General features: G+C 34.0%; 1 protein-coding gene and 1 long non-coding RNA gene across 2 annotated transcripts; both read right to left on the reverse strand.

Moving 5' to 3' along the window:
- Window positions 1–5,772: 5,772 nt before the first annotated feature.
- Window positions 5,773–6,613, reverse strand: LOC134232622 (uncharacterized; the record flags this gene model as incomplete). The annotated part of the gene is made up of 1 exon (XM_062714620.1): window positions 5,773–6,613. A coding segment is annotated over exon 1 (841 nt), but the record flags the coding sequence as incomplete, so codon positions are not given.
- A 1,356-nt stretch (window positions 6,614–7,969) lies between these two features.
- On the reverse strand, window positions 7,970–10,855 carry LOC134232623 (uncharacterized). Its single transcript, XR_009984811.1, has 3 exons — window positions 10,737–10,855; window positions 8,749–8,854; window positions 7,970–8,107 (listed from the first exon to the last, which is right to left on the reverse strand). It is a non-coding gene; the product is annotated as an uncharacterized LOC134232623 (long non-coding RNA).
- Window positions 10,856–23,831: the final 12,976 nt, after the last annotated feature.

A 23,831-nucleotide genomic window follows, 5' to 3' on the forward strand; every position in this document is an offset into this window, starting at 1 on the left:
TTATGAAGGGAGTTGTCGTTCTTTCAGAAGGAAAAATTAAAAAAAATATTAAAAATAGAAAGAAATGAAATAAACGTGTATTTAGTAAAGATATGAGAAAAACACAACATTCATCAATATTTCAACGAGTTTTATCGTGATAAATGAGTGAATAGTCCGAATACAGTACAGTACAGCTTATGGACGCACTCTATACGGCCTAATGGCGGGCTAAAGAATCATCCATGGTTCAGAAAGGTAAGTTTTTTTAATGTTGTTTTTTGTTATATACTGCTGTACAAACGTTTATTGAAGATGTATATCAATTTTTAGGATAGAGTATGCAAAGATGTATTGTTCACACCCGTCCCTATGCTGTAAACAACATAAATACAGTGACCTACATTATAGACGACACGTACACATCAGCTGCACATAACAGCTGTAGATCTATAACGTCTCACGGGCTAACATTGATTAATGAACTGATTTTAACATACAAGTCGGATTAAAGAGCTTCACAGGAAAAGGGATAAAATTAAAAGAAAGCAATACTGACTTTCTATTTCGGTTAGAAAATGGTAAATTTCATTAACTCTATGACTGTAGAACAAGTCTACTTTCGCTTTTAACACTACCGTAAACAGTTTAAAATATTTATTATTATAGATCTATTTATCAGACTATTTATGCCTAAATATTTACCCTAAGTATCCAATATGCTATTTTCAATATTACCAATATTTTGGCACTCAAATTTCTTTCCTGATTTCTTCTAAAAAAATATTTGTTTATTTAAAATTTGATTGATTGATTTATACAATATAAATAATTGTTTGTTTTTTTTTTTTTTTTTTTTTTTTGCAATTGCTTATATGATGTATAGAGGACAACAGACACTGAATCTTTATCTTACAGCACATTTCACAATCAATCTCCCAGTCAATGAAAATATAATGCTAAAGTCAATTATTTAATCAGTTATAAAATTTTGACTTTCATAAAAGCTTAAATGTAATGATTGGTTTAATTCATATATAAATTTTTAAAAGAAAGTTTAATTTATTGTGTACAGACAGACAGAATTATGCTACCCACATGCATGAAAGATGCATAGACACAGATTTGAAGTTAATATTTTTCTCAAATTTTCTGTATAATATCACAACTTATATATATTGCAATGGCATTTCACATGAAAATATATTAAAAATCTTATTTCATCTAAAAAAATTTTGAAACTTCAAATTTTTGGGCGGGTTTGATGGATGCATCCTTGCACTTTCACAGATTTTGATTTTATTCTTAATACGTAGGAAAAGTGGCAATCTTGTGTTTTGAAGAAAAATACAAAACTATAATTCGGAAAATTGTGATATAAATGTACGAAAGCAAAACATACAGTATATTGTCAGTCCAGTCCGTGCAGTTGTATTGAGCAGACTTTAACAATTGAACACACCTGGTGAATCATGAAACTTAACAATATCAGAGCTTGTGCCCTGTTTACAAAAACTGTGTATTATACATTTCACAGGTATGTTCAATTTGCTAAACTCTGTACACAACACTAAGCGTGGAATGACAAAAGGGATTTTGCATTCAAACATTTCTACTCTGAAAATAATTATTTTTTTGGATTTAAGTTTTTTAAAATATTTCTTTAATACACAAGATTGCCACTGTGTCTATGCACCTTTAACGGGGCTTAATGATGCTACCTCTATGTACTGTGAGAATGGGTTTAATTTACATTTATAGTACTGTATACAGGGTTATTTTTGCCCCGTGTTATTTTTGCCCTTTTGCACTTGCAAATAATTTTCCCCATTTTAAATTCACCCAGTCATAGTTCTGTTTAACAAATTATGCTGTGTAATTTTGATTCGCCCCATGTTAAATTCGCCCAATCGAGAAAAGGGCGAAAATAAAACGGGGGCAAAAACTTCCCTGTATACAGTATTAAATGTTTAAAATTGCATATTGATTGATTTGATTGGTTTACTGCTATATAGAGCATACATATTTTTAGCCTCATATAATCCAAGTTCAGCTTTGTCATATTTACAGCTGAGGAGACTTCTACAGGTGCTAAGCCTTTCATGGAAATCACTGTCAGGATAAACTTTCACTTTGTTTGAAGGTATCTTTTCTTACCCATGCATACTTTTCATATTTTGTCATACAACAAGTCACTGTATGTAAATGACTTTTCATTATAATGCATTATTCAGAATATTGTCTAATGATATGAGATTACTTACTTCAATTTTAAAACCTCATATATCTTTGAAAGGAAAACAATATACTTATGGAATGCAACAAAACATTTATTTCACAAATTTGAGAAAATCTGCATCATAACATGTACATGTATTATACAAGATGAACAGTCAATAACTGATATTGCAATTAATTCTTTTCAACATCTGTAAAGCACAATATTGTGGGTATCATATGGTTAGGAATAATCACTTATCACAAAATGTATATTTATAAAATCATTGCAGAATTTTATTTTTTCTTAACTATACATGCTACATACAGTTTGAGGATTTTTATCAATGAAAATTTCAAAATTTTTTAGTGATCAAAGTTTGTATACTATACGTGTCATCCCATAAAAAACAACAACAATGATTTACTGCATGAATACAACACATATTATGCTCATCAAAGAAATCAATACAAATATTGAGACAAACATTTGAAATTTTCCTGTAGTATTTTAATCACAGACACTACTTGCTTTATAATGTAAATCAAATATGATATTAAGATATTTGGGGAATTTCTGAAATACCTTGCCCTGTATGTAAGCATTTAGGTAATGTCACAAAGACGGAAGTTTACAGACATCTCTGTCGTGCCAGTGACTCCATATCATGTATACCAACAATGAAATGTGTACTGAATAAAATAACCACTATATTCATATGCCATTCATGGGTCCATGTAAAAATGCTCAGCATTTAATTGTATGTAAAAGTATAACTCATTGTAGTCTAATTTATTATTAGTATTTGCAGTAAGTTACTGCTGTGCTTGACTACAATCTTAATATATTTAGCTAGTTCATTATTATTTCTTTTTTGACTAGCTTAATGTAGTGCATTTCAAACCAACACCTTTGTTGTACACATTCAATGTTTGGTTGAAAGAACCTTAAGTAATACATGATATATCCTTAATGCAAACATACAGTCATAATTAATGGTTTAAGGTGTAATTCGGACACAAAAGCATTGAATAAGCAAGTTATGTCTCTATGAAACTAGTGCAACTATAGCATTAGAGTCAGTCTATAAGTAGCAGTAAGCCTAATATGGTAAATTTGAAGAAAGAAAAAAGATAATTAGAAAAAAGAGGGTGTATATAACATCAACATTGTTTTCACAGAACATGGAAAATATAAAAATACAGTATATTTATGTAAAAAAAATTGATACAGAGAATACAAATTCGAAATATGCATCTTTCAGATTTAGAACAATCGCTGATTCAGAGAGTGGTACATGAAGATGTGGGATTTTTTGAGTTTTTGAGTACATGTATTAAATTATTAATAATTAAGTTAAACTAATAATCACAACAAAGTTTTTATCATGTACAGTACTGAAGTGCAGTAAAAGTAGAGTGAAAATACAAAATATTGAAGAACAAATGTAAAATAATCAAGTAATTACAATGCATATGTTTCAATGTACTACATATTTAGTTACCAGTAAACAATATGAATAACATTTATCACAGCAGATTTTATCACAGTAAACTGAATAGAAATACAGTACGACTCTTATGTTAAAGCTTAAATATAATAAACAGTATGACATGATTAAAAAACATGTACACACATGAATTAAAATCATTGAAATTAAATTTGTTTTACTTGCAAGTGATTATGTACATAATAATAAAAAAAAAAAAAGAATACAGAGTATATCACAGTAGGTTTAATCAAAGTAAAAATAGGTCATGTAAAAGGAAAATTTGAAATCAGTATATAGGGTTTTTATAAATATGCACAAATTTGTATCATTGATTCAATATATCCCATGAATGAAAACACTTTTCTTGCAATTAATTTTACAAACTGTATGTATGAAAAAAAAATATTGATTAAGCAAGTCCCAATTGTAGAGGAGAAGTGGACCACAATAAGGAACTGAGACTAAATGCTGGCCTGTGAAAAGTTAACATACAGGAGATACAGAGGAGGGGAAGCAGCTTCACTCATCCAAAGTCAGGTTTGTTGGTTCGGTAGGGGGCATTGTGTGTAATTAATCAGATAATCAGGCAGTATATGTGTTCACATAATTATGAAAAACTCTATTTGAACCTTAAGATGTCTTAATGACCATAAAATACAGCTATAGGTAAAAGCAAAATTTATTAGGGATCAGAATAAATTAGTTGACATTGAGTGTATTTTTTATTTTAAATGCAGTGAAATTCTGACTTGTTTATTAAAATTCATTTACCAGTATGCAGTTTACTATAACTGGATATGGTTACCTCTGTATCTATATACCAGCAGGGTAAAAAGAAATTCATATGTAAGCTTGCATGTGCATAAAGTCTTTAATAAATTTAAGTTTGCAAGGATCTACAATAGGGATTCAAATCTGTAATGATCTTCTTTATTTTCAGTTATAGCTGATCCATACTGATGAAATTTTGACCAAATGACAAGAAAGTGATTACAGCAATATGAGGTAAAATCTCAAGAATGTAGGCAAGAAACAGTAAAAAAGATTAGTTACACACAGTCCCACCTTTTGAAAGACAAATTAATCATTAAACAATGCATGTATCATAGATTAACCAAAGATTTAAGTTTTCATTGTCTTAGGAGACTTTCGACATTTTCAATTATGAACAGTTTGATTCAGGTCATAAAGCGGTATTTGATTGATGGATAAAAAAATTACTTTATATCAATTAAATTAGGTTCCCTTTGTCCGAATGACTTACATCAAAGTAATGTATCAATCTGCCTGACATTACATATAAATTTTGTTCAATTTGAAGGTACTTTCAAGGCAGTCAACTTTTTTTAACAATAAATGAAAGAAAAATTAAACTGTAAGGAATGAATTTAATAGGTTCCGATTTCATATGTTATAAACAGTTTACAAATATAAATTGGGTGTCTATTAAATTTGTTCCTTACTTATATAGTAATCATATATTTAATATCCTATTGCGTAATTAAATTTTGTCAGCTGAAATATCGAATTGAAGATGTGTCACACATTGAAACCAGAAGTATCTGATGAGACTGTAGCTCTACTTGTTTGTTCTGATAAACAGAGAAATAGAAAAGTAGCCCATGGGTTTGAAACATTGCAACAGCAATAAATATAATTATTCGTCTTAGTGTAGTCTGTTTCTTTGCCAAGTTATTTCGAAATTAGACCCAAACTAGTAAAAATAGCTACTCCATTCATTGAAATCAAAAACTGATGCTCAGAATTATGTATTTTAGTGTAGTCTACTTGTGAACCAAGTTATATTTAAATCAGTGCACTCTCATCTATTTATGAGCATTCCAACAATGTCAAAATTTTAGAGTAAAATTTTACTGAATTCTTAGCGTTTACTGCATTATCTTATTTTTCTCAAATAGCTAAATCTATGATCAAACACTAAGTGATACGTACATGCATCAATGAATGATTAATAATCTTTCTTTTACCTTTAAAGAGGAACAGTTCACCAATCATCAGAGGAAGGCTCATGAAGAAAGCGGATTCAGTCCGTACAAACTGTTCCAACATCGGAGGCACTTACCTGACTTTAGAGAGGGCTTGGTGCATATGCGGTGACTCCACCTCTTACACAACTCACACTCCACCCAGGCAATCTTTCGTGACCGTCCAGGAGCATTATAGTCACCACATATGCAACAAGTGACTTCATCATCAGATTCCTCGACGGAGTTCATGGAAACGTCAGAGTCAGCGTCACTTTCGTCATCACCAAAATCTGAGTCTAAGTCACTGTCACTGTCCTCGGAGTCCGTCAAGTCAATGATCACCGGAGCGACCTCGTCATCCTGAACTCCGTCAAGTTTCCACAGTTTTGTCTCCACCTCATTTATCACGTGGCTCTCGACCCTCCTCCACTTCTCCACATCGTAAGCTGATCTTGCTTGATTGAATAGCTCCATCACTTTATCTTTCTTAAACGTGGCATTGCTCCTGGCGACGAAGCTTTTCAATTCAGCCCAAACCAGCTCGATGGGATTCAGCTCACAGTGATAAGGAGGTAGACGCAAAACTGTGTGACCTGCCTGTGAAGCCAAATCGTCAATCACGTACTTAGGACGAGGCTTGTGCTGCTTCACCAACGTGAGTAATTCAGCCTTGATCATTGCCGGGGTGTAATGGATACCCTTTCTATCAAGCCAAGACTGGATCTCGGCCTTTCGCGCCGACGATGTCGGACACTTAGACTCAGGATCCAGATGACTGTGATAGGAAGCATTATCCATCACAATGACTGAATTACCCGGTAGGTTAGGGAGCAACTGCTCAGTGAACCACCTCGTGAAGTTTCCTGAGTTCATCTCATCGTGATAATCCTGATTGCCAGTTTTCGACTCGAAAACTAGGCTTGATCCCGGGATCATGCCTACAGCCGAAGAACCAGCATCCACGATTATCAGACGAGACCCCTTCCCAGGTGGGACGAAGCGCCCATGACCTTCACGGTGTGACTCAAAGGCAGAGGTAGATGTCCTAGGACAGTCCACCCAATCTCCCCTCGCTACATGATTGGTGTTCAGCCAAGTCTCATCCAAGTACACAATAGGACGACCCGCCTCTCTAAAGTTTCGGATGGACCTCAGGTAAGTATGGCGCATACTGACAATGTCATTACGCTCACCAATAAACCTCCGATCTGAACCAGACTTGTAGAATCTGAAAGAAAAAGAAAAATATTTTTTACAAAAGTGCAAAGGTGATAAAGTTAAATGAGCTTTTCTGATCACATTTGTTCTGAAGTCCTGTCCATTTGTCCGTCTGTAAATCTGCCAAATTCAATTGCACCTGCCACAAAGCATCCTTGGGTGAAGAAGATTGTTTGTTCAAATGAAGGGAAATGCCCTCTTTCAGGGGGAGATAATTCAGAAATTGTGAATATTAGGTGGCAAGTTTAAAAAATCTTCCCAAGAATTACTGGATCAGGAAAGATGAAACTAATGTGGAAGCATCCTCGGGTAGTGAAGATTAAAGTTTATTCAAATCCTGACCCTGGGGAAAGGGTGGAGCCAAAATGAAAGTTCAAATTTTAGAGAGAAAAAGCCACATTATGTCAAAGAAATATGTGAGCATTCTTAGTTTGTGTAGATTTAAGGTATTAATTCAAATCATATCCCCCTCCTTATTATTGGGATATGCATTTAAGCTTTTCAATAGTGAATTGACTTTTGCTTTTCTTCCCAGCCACACTGCTTAGGTGAGTGATGTGGCCCATAGGCCTCTTGTTAAGCATGCAAACAATGCTTATTTTTATACTTTAAAAATTTGTTCTTATATAAATCCATATCAAAATAAGTCTATTTTTTCCTTTGTTTACTGAGCAGTATTAAATGTAAAATCAATGTTTGATTGTGGAGCAAGATATTGGACAATTATTGGACAATTATAATTATATAATGAAAGGTACAATTTTGTATAACATCATTTATTGACTGGGTTCGAAAGCGAAATGCTTTTTTTTTTCACCCTGTAGGTCCAACAAAATGTATGTTGGCCTTGAATCCAGTCAATAAGTGTATTTAATAAATACATGTAATTTTAATAATTATATGCTTTATTTGTAGGTTATATTTTTCCAATTGATTCCTACCTGAATCCAAGTTTCTTCACGAGTCTTGCCAAAGATGATTTGGTGATCCTGATTCCCCTTTCTACCAACACATCTGACAGTCGACGGAGAGAAACATACTCGCGCCTCAACTGCATCTCATGGATGGTCCTTTTCACCAGGTCCTCATCAAAGTCATCGAGCCCCTTATTGGAGTGGATCTTCTGCTGTACAGGAGGGACTTGCAGATCCTCAACCACAGTTTTCACTGGATCAGACAGGAGATTTGCCTTCAGAGTTCTTTCAGATATTCCTACAGTAAAATATATTAAAAGATTTTAATATGTACTTCATGTATCAGAGGATACAATGCACAGACTATGTTTTCATCTTTTTTTTAACATAAAATGACTTACTGTGTAAGCAGAGAACTGAAGTTTGATAATTCTGTCACTCTGTCATTTCTTTTTTATATATATATATATAATCTCACAATATGTTTTAATGTAATAAAAGCAAGAAAATATAAGCTCACTATAGTCAATGGCTTAAATAAGCTTTTTTGATCAAAATGGGTCTGTCATTTTCATTGTTGTCAGCATTATACATCATAAACTTTTCACTATTGAATATTTTTCTCTAGAAACATTGTGTCAATTAACTCAATTTCAACTCAACTTGAGGATCTTTAGGGTAGGATGAGATAACATATGTATAAACCATTAAATATACTTGTCAATTCAGAACTAAATCTTGCTTTATCTAAAAAGAATGCTCATGTGAGCAATATGGCCCATGGGCTTCTTGTTTAAGTTAAATAACTAAAGATTTTCTTTTTTCACAATTAATGTAATAGATTTTTTTGGTCTTATATGCCGGATATTTTGTGAAAAGGTCCATTATTACAGATATCTGTCTGTATCAGTAGCAGAGTATTTGTGTGATATTTCATACCTGTTGCTGTGGAAAGTCTCTTCAGAGGGTCAGAAATGTTTTTTACCCTTCCCTGTGTCCTCTCTTGCTCAAATGCCTGGTACACTTTTTTAAGAATGTCAAGAACCTGTGCATTACAAAAAATGTTAAATTAATAGTTTTAGTTTTAGTCCAAGGTTACTATTTTTGTTTATGTGAACTCTTTTTGAGCTTTAAGATATTCAGAACACCTTTGTAATCCGTTTCAAAGATTTTCAATTGATAAAGATGAGCCTAATTGAATTTAGTTTTTATTGTCTCCCCTTATCTCTTCCTATGAAGAACAGTTTTCCCCCATAAAAAACTTTTGCTGTATCAACTTGACTGCCTCATTAAGAATTATAGGATCCTAAAAGCCTCTGGAGACCCAATTTTCATTCTAACCACAGTAGATTTATCATTTGTCTCATCCACTAAATATTGTTAGCAATTGTTTTGAAAATATGCAATATTTCCTGTGTTATTACTATAGATGTATTATCTAACTTGAAATCAAAGAAAATCATAAAATTCTTAACTCAGTTGTGTATAAAATGAACGTTATAACCCTCATAGCTGTAGGAACCAGGGGATGGGGTGCCCCCCCCCCCCCCCCTTTAATGATTTTGCTGATATACAGAAATTACAGCTACTATACTACTTTCTGCTTGTGCCCCATCAATAATTTTTATTATCTTTTTATTTGTCAAGGAATTGTTCAATTTGGTAGTTGATAGTGCCCCTCTAGCTGAAAATGCATAGCTGCACCCCCCTGCCCCAATTTTTTTTTCATTTGAATTTCAAGACAATATGTGAGGTTTTGTGATGCACTCATATTTTTTAAATTTTGTCCAATCACAACTTCTTGCATGTAGTTCAAAGAAAGCTACTTTCTGATTTTAATTATATACATTTATACATGTGAATTACAATTAAAGTTAAATTCCATCTAGAAGTTGTGAAAGGCTCATATTCTTGATGTATACAAAAAAACTTGCACATATTATAACAATTAATGAAAATGGACAGCTTATGCATATACATTTGCAACTCATGGAATCACTATATTCATCTTTTCTATATTCATCTATTATATTTTTAAGAATTTGCTTCTGTGAAAATAAAGGTTTTATAATTTGTTGTTCTTATTGTGAACAATGAAACACCAAGTTTGTCTCAGTTTATTTTTGCTTTAGGGGTTAACTTGTGTGGGAGGTAACTCTTGCCAGCAATTAAGATACTAATTATTACTCAGTATCTAAGAGTTATCTTTCTTGTTTATTTATATTATATAAAAAGAATAAATAAGATGTGTTTTTGGACTTTGAATAATTTCTATTATTTATTAAAATGTGAAAGAAAAGACACGGTCATGTATGAAACCATAAACAGTGTATACTGAATGTCTCTATCACTACTTACGTGTGTAAAATTACAACTCGGGTAAGAATTACATGGGTGTGAATAGACCTTTCAGCACACTATAAAGGGCAAGGTCGCTTCCTGACGTCATTCTTATCCGAGAAATAGCAGACAACAGCAGGAACTTTCAAAATTGTTTGACCGAATATGGAGGTTTTTTGCGTGTGTAGAATGTTTTGAACATGAATGCAATTGAATTATAGTGTTTCAGTTATGGCTGATGTGAAAATATAGTGGTTAAAACAAGAGTGTGTGTGATATAGCCTGACATGTTTACGTTGTTTATGTGTACACATGTGTGCGATGTGTAACGGTTTGGAGATGCCGAAGTTCTGAAGAATTACAGGCTTAATGTCCTGCCTTCCATGTTGGATTAAATACCGGGCTATGCTCACATAAGGTAAAGTCATATTTTTATACAGAAATACTTGTTATAGGGATTTATAGACATCCCAGAATATAGTAGAGTACCGTAGGTTCATGGTTGCAAACATAGCTGCATAGCTGCAAACATAGCTGTATAGCTCAAAGTTGTCAACATGGGTGTATCTGTTACCATGCTATAATACCTGTAGAGATTTTACAGCTTGTCTGGTCTTCTTCTGCCGTGGTATTCTGCTGCAGTACTTTAAATATTATATGTTTAGGGCCTAGATGTAATATGGCAGAAACACGTTATTTTGTAACGCATGCGTAAATAGATACAACGTGCGCAGCGTTGAAACATACATGACGTCACTGACGAAAGACTACGGAAAATTCCGAAGAAAAAAAAATAATAAAGTATCCCCTTCCGAAGTGGCAGCCATTTTGGCAATGTTAAATCCCCGTAGACTTTGAATTTGCCGCCGTGTGTTTACACTGGTTGACCTCGAGGGTTCGGATAAATGCAGGAAGTTTGGAAAAAAACCAATCTACCAATCGTATATAGGTTGAAGTCCAAGGTATTTATTTATTTTGAGATATTTTGCAAAAAGTAGTGACGTTCCGGTCGTGGGACAGACTATAACTAACCTGTACGTATAATTGTAAACAAGTTTACAGGTGCCCCAAGCACCGTTGGTCAATAATAGTTAAGTTTCGCAGAAGGAAGATCAGTTCAGCAAATATAATATATAGCACATTAAACTGATATGATTTTACATAAAAATAATAATGACATAAATGCATTAAAACTTTTCCAATATTATCTATCATATGTATACATAAACACTAATTATGACTCTTACCGATGCCTCTGCTTCTTTCAGCTTCTCGACGGTCTTTGGCCCAACAATACCGTCTATCACCTCATCAGGAATGCTACTGTCGTTGAATTTCCTCCCCTTTAAGGAAAATAAAATTTTCGGGGACGAAAAACACAAAAAACACTTCAAATACCTCTTGACAGGTGTCGTTCCTGTCGAATCCATTTTTCGAGTTGAACGTCTTGTGACGTCACATAACCAGCGTGTCATGGGGTCACGAGGTCATATCAAAAAGGCCTGTGGCAGCGATGATATGGAGTTGTAGCGTAACGTAATACTGAGCTGTTTGGAGCTTGCTTCTAAGGCCCAAGCTAATGTCGAGTAAAAAAAAATTGAGGTCAATTTTGGAATTGATTTCAGAATATCTCGAGAAGTATAAGGAATTATGGGATGAACTTTGGTAGTAATGAAGATTGTTTATATTTGAATTGATATGGAAAGAAAGTAAAATTGTAAAGCATTTGATTTAAAAGAATTTTATTCGCAAAAGAAGGTACCCTATGAAAAAGAGTTTCATACCTTTATTTTTTTTTTCAACACCTTATCTTTTTTCTAAAGGCCTGTGATCAAATTTGTCTAATAATATGATTAATATCTGTCATTGGTGTTTGTTGTCATTACAAATAATATTCACATTTTCTTTCATTGAGCTAGTTTCAACCAAACTTGGCGCATGCATGTACAATCCTTGGGCGAGGGAAAACCCAAGTTTTTTACTTCCAAGGGGAGATAATTAAGAAATAGTCAATGAAAATTGTGGGATCCTTTAAAAATCTTCTCAAAAAAACAGGAGCCACAAAAAATGAAACTTGCGTGAAACCTTCCTGATATAAAGTACTATAGATTCAAGTTTTACTTCAAAGAGAATGAATAGAAAAAAATAAAATCTGTAAATTTAAAGATATATATAACATTTACATATATAAACATGTATTTTGCATGTAAAATATGTGGAAATTTAAGGCATTTAAAACACCATTACAGGGACATTTAATTTGTTTGCACACACCGTTGCAATTACGGGACTATATATCCTTAAAAAAATAATGGTTCACTGCTTAAACATATCATCTCATGTGTTAGTTCAAATCATCCCAAAGGGAAAGGGGCACAATAATATGGTCAAAGTCTTGGATTAAGATAAGTAAATTGTTTTATTTAGACACTTTTTCTCCAGATAAATCTGTATTGGTACCAATGGATTATGGTATTATCTGGATGTGTAAATGTTAGTGAAAAGTATGTCATGAAAATTATTTAATCTACATGCAATATTGTGTCTGACTGCAAACTTTTTCTTTTTATCAATTTTGTATGTAGTGAAGCTTGCATGGAACCACTGACTTGTAAAAAGTATTGCATTTTGTGATCAAATGAATCATAAAGGTTTAGGAATGTGCAAGATTTTTAAGTCCCAATGACATATAGCTGAGTTTTCAAAATTCTACTGTACGTATCAAAATTAAACATTGCTATGTATAATATTTTACATGTATTATGATACATATTGATCTTTTCAGAGAAGAAACCTCAATTATTAAGAAGCAGAAAACATCATCGTCAATCTCGTTAGACACAGACCAACATTCATCATCAACTGCAACATGTGCCAATCAGACACTTCAACAGATATGCCATCTGAAGAGCATGACTATTGTCACCAAGCACCATCTCTTGAAGAAGATCTTGAGGTAATACACGGATCATGTAGTTCCTTTGATCTTGGGGGCATGTTGTCTGTAGCTCACACCTGAGCTGAAAACTTGAGTGAGCTTTTCTGATCACCCGTTGTCCGTCGTCCGTCTGTTAACTTCACATTTTCAACTTCTTCTCAAGAACCACAGGGCCAATTTTAACAAAACTTGGTACAAAGCATCCTTGGGCAAAGGAAAATTAAATTTTTAATATGAAGGGCCAAATCTCCTTCTGAGGGGAGAAAATCAAGAAAAGGCAAAAATAGGGTGGGGTGATTTATAAATCTTCCCAAGAACCATTGGGCCAGAAAAGCTGAAACTCAGATGTGGAAGCATCATGGGGTAGTGTAGATTCTAAATTAATCAAATCATGACCCCCCAGGGTAGGGTGGGGCCAAAATAGGGAATCCTAGTTTTACATTGAAATATGAAGGAAAATTTTTTAAAAAATCTCAAGAACCATTAGGTCAGAAATGCTAAAACTTGTATGTGGAAGCATCCAGCTGAAGCAGTGTAGATTCTAAATTAAAACCCCCAGGGATAGGATGGGACAATAATAGGGTATCCAAGTTTTACACAATAGACAGTACAAGGGGGAAATCTGTCAAAGAACAGAATGGACCAAATTACTCAGGTGACCCATGGGCCTCTTGTTTATGAAAACCACAATGGAAATCTTATCAGTTAACACAGTTTAAAAGCAAACCACCTGTACAGATTTTTTAGCAGCATCTGTTCCATCAAAGAAACATCCAATGGTGTGCATTCAATAATATAATTAATGTTTCATAATGTAAATAATACTGTATACAGTTGCTCATACAAATTTAAATAAAAGAAGAAAATGTCTCTTGTGATATTGTGGTAATGTTAATTGATATTAATTTGGAATAGATAAACCATGTGCATATATCGATCACTGTGTAATACATGTACTATGTTGCAGGCCATGAAGATACACATTTCTAAACTAGAAGAAAGGGTACAGCACCTTGAGAAGAAAGTAGAGAAGTTCGGAATTGAAAGATTTTCCAAAGATCCAAATTTGATAAATTTTTACACTGGTTTTTCTACTTATGATATTTTTTGTGCTGTATATAATGTTGTTGAGCCAACAGCCTCAAATATGATCAGGTGGTCACAAGTTCAGAGAAATAAGAACATTGTTTGTAATCCTTTTAGAGAAGAGTCTTTGTCCATTGTAGATCAATTTTTTATGTTTTCATGTAGAATTAGACAAGGTTTTTTTGAAGAAGATTTAGCACAACGTTTTTGTGTGTCTCAAAGCACTGTTAGTCGTATCATTATTACTTGGAGTAATTACTTGTATTGTATTTTGATATGTCTACCCATATGGCCAGATTTAGATATTGTTAAACAGAATATGCCAGAATGTTTTAAGACTACTTTTCCCAAGACAAGAGTTATTTTGGATTGTACAGAAATACGTGTGCAGACTCCAAGTGCCAAAGTACTTAACTCTCAGTCATATTCAAATTATAAGTCTCATACTACCTTTAAAGGCTTGATTGGTATAACCCCTCATGGTGCTGTATGTTTTGTTAGCAGATTATTTACTGGAAATATTTCTTATAAAGATGTAACACAAAGAAGTGGTATACTTGATCTATTAGAACAAGGTGATGATGTGATGGTCGACAAAGGTTTTTTAGCTCACCTGAGCCGAAGGCTCAAGTGAGCTTTTCTGATCACATTTTGTCCGGCGTCCGTCTGTCCGTCTGTCTGTCTGTCTGTCCGTCTGTCTGTCTGTCTGTCTGTCTGTAAACTTTTCACATTTTCGACTTCTTCTCAAGAACCGCTGGGCCAATTTCAACCAAACTTGCCACAAAGTATCCTTGGGTGAAGGGGATTCAAGTTTGTTCAAATGAAGGGCCACGCCCTCATTCAAGGGGAGATAATTGGGAATTAATGAAAATTTAGTGGCATATTTTAAAAATCTTCTTCTCAAGAACCACTGGGCCAGGAAAGATGAAACTTATGGGGAAACATCCTCAGGTAGTGTAGATTCAAGTTTGTTCAAATCATGACCCCCGGGGGTAGGGCGGGGCCAAAATGGCCGACCAAAGTTTTACATAGAAATATATAGGAAAATTCTTTAAAAATCTTCTTCTCAAGAATGACAAAGCCATAATTCATCATATTTATATGGAAGCATGTTCAGGTAGTGTACATTTAAATTTGTTCAAATCATGACCCCCCGGGGGTAGGGCGGGGCCAAAAATGGCCGACCAAAGTTTTACATAGAAATATATAGGAAAATTCTCTAAAAATCGTCTTCTCAAGAATGACAAAGCCATAATTCATCATATTTATATGGAAGCATGTTCAGGTAGTGTAGATTCAAGTTTGTTCAAATCATGACCCCCGGGGGTAGGGCGGGGCCAAAATGGCCGACCAAAGTTTTACATAGAAATATATAGGAAAATTCTTTAAAAATCTTCTTCTCAAGAATGACAAAGCCATAATTCATCATATTTATATGGAAGCATGTTTAGGTAGTGTAGATTCAAGTTTGTTCAAATCATGACCCCCGGGGGTAGGGCGGGGCCAAAATGGCCGACCAAAGTTTTACATAGAAATATATAGGAAAATTCTCTAAAAATCGTCTTCTCAAGAATGACAAAGCCATAATTCATCATATTTATATGGAAGCATGTTCAGGTAGTGTACATTCAAGTTTGTTCAAATCATGACCCCCGGGGGTAGGGCGGGGCCAAAATGGCCGACCAAAGTTTTACATAGAAATATGTAGGAAAATTCTTTATAAATCTTCTTCTCAAAAATGACAAAGCCATAATTCATCATATTTATATGGAAGCATGCTCAGGTAGTGTAGATTCAAGTTTATTCAAATCATGACCCCCGGGGGTAGGGCGGGGCCAAAATGGCCGACCAAAGTTTTACATAGAAATATATAGGAAAATTCTCTAAAAATCGTCTTCTCAAGAATGACAAAGCCATAATTCATCATATTTATATGGAAGCATGTTCAGGTAGTGTAGATTCAAGTTTGTTCAAATCATGACCCCCGGGGGTAGGGCGGGGCCAAAATGGCCGACCAAAGTTTTACATAGAAATATATAGGAAAATTCTTTAAAAATCTTCTTCTCAAGAATGACAAAGCCATAATTCATCATATTTATATGGAAGCATGTTTAGGTAGTGTAGATTCAAGTTTGTTCAAATCATGACCCCCGGGGGTAGGGCGGGGCCAAAATGGCCGACCAAAGTTTTACATAGAAATATATAGGAAAATTCTCTAAAAATCGTCTTCTCAAGAATGACAAAGCCATAATTCATCATATTTATATGGAAGCATGTTCAGGTAGTGTACATTCAAGTTTGTTCAAATCATGACCCCCCGGGGGTAGGGCGGGGCCAAAATGGCCGACCAAAGTTTTACATAGAAATATGTAGGAAAATTCTTTATAAATCTTCTTCTCAAAAATGACAAAGCCATAATTCATCATATTTATATGGAAGCATGCTCAGGTAGTGTAGATTCAAGTTTATTCAAATCATGACCCCCGGGGGTAGGGCGGGGCCAAAATGGCCGACCAAAGTTTTACATAGAAATATATAGGAAAATTCTCTAAAAATCGTCTTCTCAAGAACGACAAAGCCATAATTCATCATATTTATATGGAAGCATGCTCAGGTAGTGTAGATTCAAGTTTATTCAAATCATGACCCCCGGGGGTAGGGCGGGGCCAAAATGGCCGACCAAAGTTTTACATAGAAATATATAGGAAAATTCTTTGAAAATCTTCTTCTCAAGAATGACAAAGCCATAATTCATCATATTTATATGGAAGCATGTTCAGGTAGTGTAGATTCAAGTTTGTTCAAATCATGACCCCCGGGGGTAGGGCGGGGCCAAAATGGCCGACCAAAGTTTTACATAGAAATATATAGGAAAATTCTTTAAAAATCTTCTTCTCAAGAATGACAAAGCCAGAATTGATCATATTTATATGGAAGCATCTTCAGGTAGTGTAGATTCAAGTTTGTTCAAATCATGACCCCCGGGGGTAGGGCGGGGCCAAAATGGCCGACCAAAGTTTTACATAGAAATATATAGGAAAATTCTTTGAAAATCTTCTTCTCAAGAATGACAAAGCCATAATTCATCATATTTATATGGAAGCATGTTCAGGTAGTGTAGATTCAAGTTTGTTCAAATCATGACCCCCGGGGGTAGGGCGGGGCCAAAATGGCCGACCAAAGTTTTACATAGAAATATATAGGAAAATTCTTTAAAAATCTTCTTCTCAAGAATGACAAAGCCATAATTCATCATATTTATATGGAAGCATGTTCAGGTAGTGTAGATTCAAGTTTGTTCAAATCATGACCCCCGGGGCAGGGCGGGGCCAAAATGGCCGACCAAAGTTTTACATAGAAATATATAGGAAAATTCTTTGAAAATCTTCTTCTCAAGAATGACAAATTAAGCCATAATTCATCATATTTATATGGAAGCATGCTCAGGTAGTGTAGATTCAAGTTTGTTCAAATCATGACCCCCCGGGGGTAGGGCGGGGCCAAAATGGCCGACCAAAGTTTTACATAGAAGTATATAGGAAAATTCTTTAAACATCCTCTTCTCAAGAATGACAAAGCCATAATTCATCTGATGATATTTATATGGAAGCATGCTCAAGTAGTGTAGATTCAAATTTGTTCAAATCATGACCCCCAGGAGTAGGGCGGGGCCAAAATGGCCGACCAAAGTTTTTAAAGATATATATAGGAAAATTCTTTAAAAATCATTTTCTAAAAAATAGCAAATCCATGATTGGTCATGGGACTACTTTTGGATTTAAATTTTACAATAAAAAGCCATTTTCTACTTTTTCCTACCCTTAGTGCTCAGGTGAGCGATGTGGCCCATGGGCCTCTTGTTAATCCAAGATTTACTTGACAGTGTTGGTGCACACTTGATTATTCCACCTTTTTTAGGAAATAAAGTTAAATTTTGTAAGGATGAAGTTACTAAAACTCAGCAAATAGCAAGACTAAGAATTCATGTAGAGAGAAGGTGTAAAGAGTACCATATTTTTAGCTCTACTGGTCAGAGACCAGAAGAGCTTATGCGATAGTAATGCGTCCGTCGTCCGTCCGTCTGTCTGTCTGTCCGTCTGTCTGTCTGTCTGTCTGTCTGTCTGTAAACAATTTTTCAAAATGCTACTCCTATTAGAGTTTTGGTCCGATTTCAGTATAACTTGGCACACAAGTAGACTACACTAAGATACATAATTCTGTGCATCGGTTTTTGATTTCGATGAACGGTGTTGCCATGGTTACTAAAAATAGAAATTTCTGTGAACTTCTTTCAAAATGCTACTCCTCTTACAATTTTGGTCCGATTTCAATATAACTTGGCACACAAGTAGACTACACTAAGATACATAATTCTGTGCATCGGTTTTTGATTTCGTTGTATGGTGTTGCCATGGTTACTAAAAATAGAAATTTCTGTGAAATTCTTTCAAATGCTACTCCTCCTTTAGTTTTGGTCCGATTTTGATATAACTTTGCACACAAGTAGACTACACTAAGATACATAATTCTGTGCATCAGTTTTTATTTTGTTGAGTGTCAAGGATCATTTTTCTATTGATTCCTGTTTTGAAGTCTCAAGTCACAACTGCTACTTTTCTCTTCCTTTGTTTTAAGTATAAACCAGTAGAGCTACAGTCTCGACAGAGACTTCTGGTTGATAATGTTCTGCCATTGTATGTTGCTGGGACTGTAAACCAGATTTGGTCTGTGTGTTGTTTATTAACAAATTTTAAAGAAAAGTTATTTTGACAGTTATATTTTCAGTTGTTTGATACTGTTTTTCTATGTGTGTGGCATGTAAATGAACATCATCTGCATATTTGATATACCAGAATGTACAAGTGAGAAGGTACACATACCTGTATATATTCAAAACAGAAATATGGCTTTAGTGCACAACACTTTTTTCCTTTGCATGCTTTGGGAAATTGATTTTTCTTTGTAAATTTTCATTGATATGTTTTCAAGTGATATAGATCTTTTTGAAAAAAAAATAATACCATGAGATTTTATCTAGGTTTGGGTAACTTTGAAAATCTAATACAGATATTTTAAAATTTGATTTAAGTACAATTTTTTAGCTCTACTGGTCAGAGACCAGAAGAGCTTATGCGATAGTAATGCGTCCGTCGTCCGTCCGTCTGTCTGTCTGTCTGTAAACAATCTTTCAAAATGCTACTCCTCCTACAGTTTTGGTCTGATTTCAATATAACTTGGCAAACAAGTAGACTACACTAAGATACATAATTCTGTGTATCGGTTTTTGATTTCGGTTAACAGTGTTGCCGTTGTTACTAAAAATAGAAATTTCTGTGAAATTCTTTCAAAATGCTACTTCTCCCACAGTTTTGGACTGATTTTAATATAACTTTGCACACAAGTAGACTACACTAAGATACATAATTCTGTATATCGGTTTTTGATTTCAATGAATGGTGTTGCAATGGTAACTAAAAATAGAAATTTCTGTTAAAAACTCTCAAAATACTTCTCCTCCTGCAGTTTAAGTCTGATTATAATATAATGTGGCATGCAAGTAGACTATACTAAGAACATAAAGAGACTTAATCAAGGATCATTATTCTTTTTATTGCTGTGGTAAAGTTTCAATTCCCAACTGCTTAAGAACTTTTCTCTTCCTTTGCTATAAGTACAAACCAGTAGAGTTTCAGTCTCGACAGAGACTTCTGGTTTTGTATATGGGTTTTTGATTTCCATGAACGGTGTTGTCGTGGTTACTAAAAATAGAAATTTCTTTGAAATTCTTTCAAAATGCTACTCCTCCTACAATTTTGGTCTGATTTCAATATAACTTGGCACACAAATAGACTACACTAAGAACATAAAGAGACTTTATCAAGGATCATTATTCTATTTATTGCTGTTGTAAAGTTTCAATTCCCAACTGCTTAAGTACTTTTCTCTTCCTTTGTACAAACCAGTAGAGCTTCAGTCTCGACAGAGACTTCTGGTTTTTAAATTATACTGTATATGCAATGCTATCATCATTACTTTTGATAATCAACGCAGTTGCAATTTTATTAAGATTTACGTTGCATAAATTTTTCTTTTTTTTTTTGTATGAACATAAATGACAACTTTTTTGAAAAGGACAATGCTTTGAACAATTTGGATTTGAACAAACTTGAATCGACACTATATAAGGAAGCTTTTGCCTCTTATGACTATTAAAGTGGGGTTTTTTTAGTAGAAAAAAAATAATGATGCCAAATTTTCATTCTTTCCCAATCATCTCCCCATTACATACATGTATAGAGAGAATGGGGTACTTCATTTATAATAAACAGATGACAGACTCTCTTTAATCAGAAAAAAGCTTATTTGAACTTTTGGATTAACAAAATTAACAAAGAAACTAAACAAATGAAAATAACAGCATGCATGTACTCACATGTACAATTTTTTTCTTTTTATGATCCATCATAGATGTTATTTTCAGTACCGAACACATTTTGGTAAAAAAGTAATTGAAGTAAAATATGTCAAGTATTTGTTTGATTTCCTGCCACTTTCCTGGTACAAAGTTAATTCTTTCCAGATGGTAGTCATCTTTACACCAAATGTACAAATCGCACCACAAAGCACCGGTCAAGCCCATTTGACCCATTATCTGATAATAATATTCATGGGAGGATTTTAGTTTGTAGCTGTTATTCACAAGAGTTAAATATTTTAAATTTGTAATAGAATCTGCATTTGGACATTTAATTTCTAAGAGTCCATACATAGGAACAGAGTTGGGGTCTATGACTTTCCTGTCAGGAGAAGTTCCCAGATAAAAACATGAGGGATTGATGACTAAGCCTGCTTTAAACACATTATTTCCTGTTAAAGTGGCGTATGCTTCTGCTGCCTCCTGTTCGTGTTCAAGTCCAAATTTCATTGCTGCTGTTTGAATTTTGTTACTTTTTAATAAAGCGTCAGCCAAAGTTTCGAAATCTTTTTTCTGTGAACAAACTCTTTTAAATGTAGATGAAGTAATTCTGTGTTTTCTTGCTGAATTCCAGTAGGGATTTTTATACGCCCGTCTTAAGACGGGACGTATTATGTTATAGGCTTCATGTCCGTCCGTCCGTCTGTCCATTCGTGTCCGGCTCATAACTTCAATACTATTAGGCCTAGGATTATCAAACTTTGTCAACTGATACTTCTTGGGTAGACGGTGTGTCGCGCACAAAAAGTAGGTCGCTCTGACCTTTAATTAAGATGCTATGGCCAAATATGGAAAAATCCTGTCCGGCTCATAACTAGTAAACTATTAGACCTAGAACTATCAAACTTGGCAAATATATACATCTTGGGTAGAAGGTGTGTCGCGACCTATTTCAAGGTCACTGTGACCTTTAATTTAAGTGAAATTTTTTAAAAATTAAGTCTTTTAAATTTTTAATTTCATAATCCTAAAAAATGTAAAAATTTAGTTGTATCCTTATTAAAAAAGTGTAAAATCAAGAAAATACTTATTTTTTTCAGCATATACTTGACAGCAATCTATAACAAATATAATGTATGTTAGAGAAATCCCATGTCTCCCATGAGTGTAATTATCAAGCACTGGTCAAGAGTTTTGATAACAGAAAATTGAATGTCAAATTAGAGAGAAATTAATGAGTTTAGTGTGAGGAGCTAACTGGAGAGCATCGGTGTAATCTATATCCCTTTGGGAATTGGGCAGATGGGTAAGCCTGGTGGATTAAAAATAGCTCTTGTTGGCTAGCCTAAGTTTAAAATGATTTTGATGAAAAGTAATTAACACTAATTTGATATTGCATAATAAACTAATCTGATATTATTTGATATTATTAATTTAAAAAACTAATTTCATAGGGGTGGAATCAGCATGTCCATTCTCCATAGAAATTGCATATTAAAACCTTTCTGACATTAAATGTTAAAAAAAAAATCATTGAGTTTTTTATATGTTTTAGAAATATTTTATGGTAGATAGTGCAGATTCATTCATCTATAGTAATGAGTAGACAAGCATCCAGTCAAAGATTAATTAATGAGTTCAGTGTAGGAAGGCTAGCTAGCATCTTCCTATCTTTATCCTTTGGGAATTAGACGGAAGAACTGCTGGTCAGTTTAAATAGCACGTGTCATTTGATGGCCAGCCTTTTATTTTCAAAATTAATTTGGTATAGATTAAGTTGTTAAGACTAATTTGATATTGTTTAATATTATGGGCATTTGACAAGGTCTAATACAACCAGTATAGAAATCTATCAATGATGTTATTTGTTATGATTAATGCCTACACCACAGGGGATGGATAAACAAATATTTAAAGGAATAGAAAAAATCTTGGAAATTTTAGAATCAAGGTTTACATGATTTTCTTGCACTCTAAACTGTTTATAATTGTAATTTTTTTGACGGGCGTATCATGCTGTGGCGTGGCACTTTATTAGACTGTTCAGTTGTATTTTGTTCGATGTCGTCAGAATCAGTTTTTGACACAGCAAGTCCATCATAAACATTTTGTTCACCCAGATTTAGAGCTGTACTAAAAGTTTGATCAAGAATAGGTAAACCATAACCAGGAAAAGTAGAAAACGCAGGATTGTTTATAATTGTATCGTTACTTTCGTCAATTTTCTTTTGCTGATAAGAAAGAAGGGAACCTTTAGGCACTGGTCCAACTTTTGATTCAATGGTCTCAATGGAATTAATTTTGGAGGAAGGTGGCAGTATGGTTTTAAATTGAGCATTTGTTGCCATTATATTTTGATTGAGAGATTCCAAAATGTTCTGATATGGTATAGGTTGCTGTATTGGACAATAAAATTTTGATTTCACACCATCTGTTCTTTTTATTTTTTTACAGGTAGTTTTCTGAATATGTACATCCTCAACTGCTTCAGGACGGATACCCTCTAACCGTTGGGGTATATGCCATGTTTGAGGCATTGATGTCTTAGATTTGACACATGGCACTCTCTTTAAACCAAGCTTTTGATAGTGGGCTAATGTGTACATAAGGCCTAAAATATGGCTGCAATGTCCAGAGCCTGCTTTACATGTGCAGTTAGAACTTTCAACATTGGTACAAGCTGCAGCTTTTAGGGCAATTTGTAAATTATGTGGGGGATCTTTTTTCCTCATAGAAGGAAAGCACTTGGCTCTAATACAAGCACCAGTGCCCCCTGATGTACATGGTCTCACTGAAACAATAGAAGAAGCTTACTTAGCTTCCTTGTAAATGAAAATTGATAAAGAAACAGAAATAAAAACAACCAAGGACAAAATGAAACTGATTTCAAGTAATGATTAGAAATTTGGACAAATAAAAAATGAATAAAAGAGATTGAAAACCAGGTTGGGATTTATTTGCTACATAACGAGGCCCGATCTACTTGGTCTGCGCATACGTTTTAACGCAGCGTCGACTGAGGCACGTCACAATGCCCTTGACTGCCGTCACAATTGAACATAATAACGTCACAATTAAAATGACGTCAAATTGCGCTAAACTGTTTCGCTGATCTTGCTTACCTGGTAGCTCTATAGAATATGCATTGAAAGCTGGCATTTCTATTTTTTTTTTTTAATATTTAGATTAATTAACAACTTTGGGACCTAAATAATTTTGAGGGATCAATTTTTTGATACAGAT

The sequence above is a fragment of the Saccostrea cucullata genome, unplaced genomic scaffold, assembly GCF_032062105.1.
Source record: "Saccostrea cucullata isolate Sc308-1 unplaced genomic scaffold, CSIRO_AGI_Scuc_v1 ctg4118, whole genome shotgun sequence".
Lineage (NCBI taxonomy): Eukaryota > Metazoa > Mollusca > Bivalvia > Ostreida > Ostreidae > Saccostrea > Saccostrea cuccullata.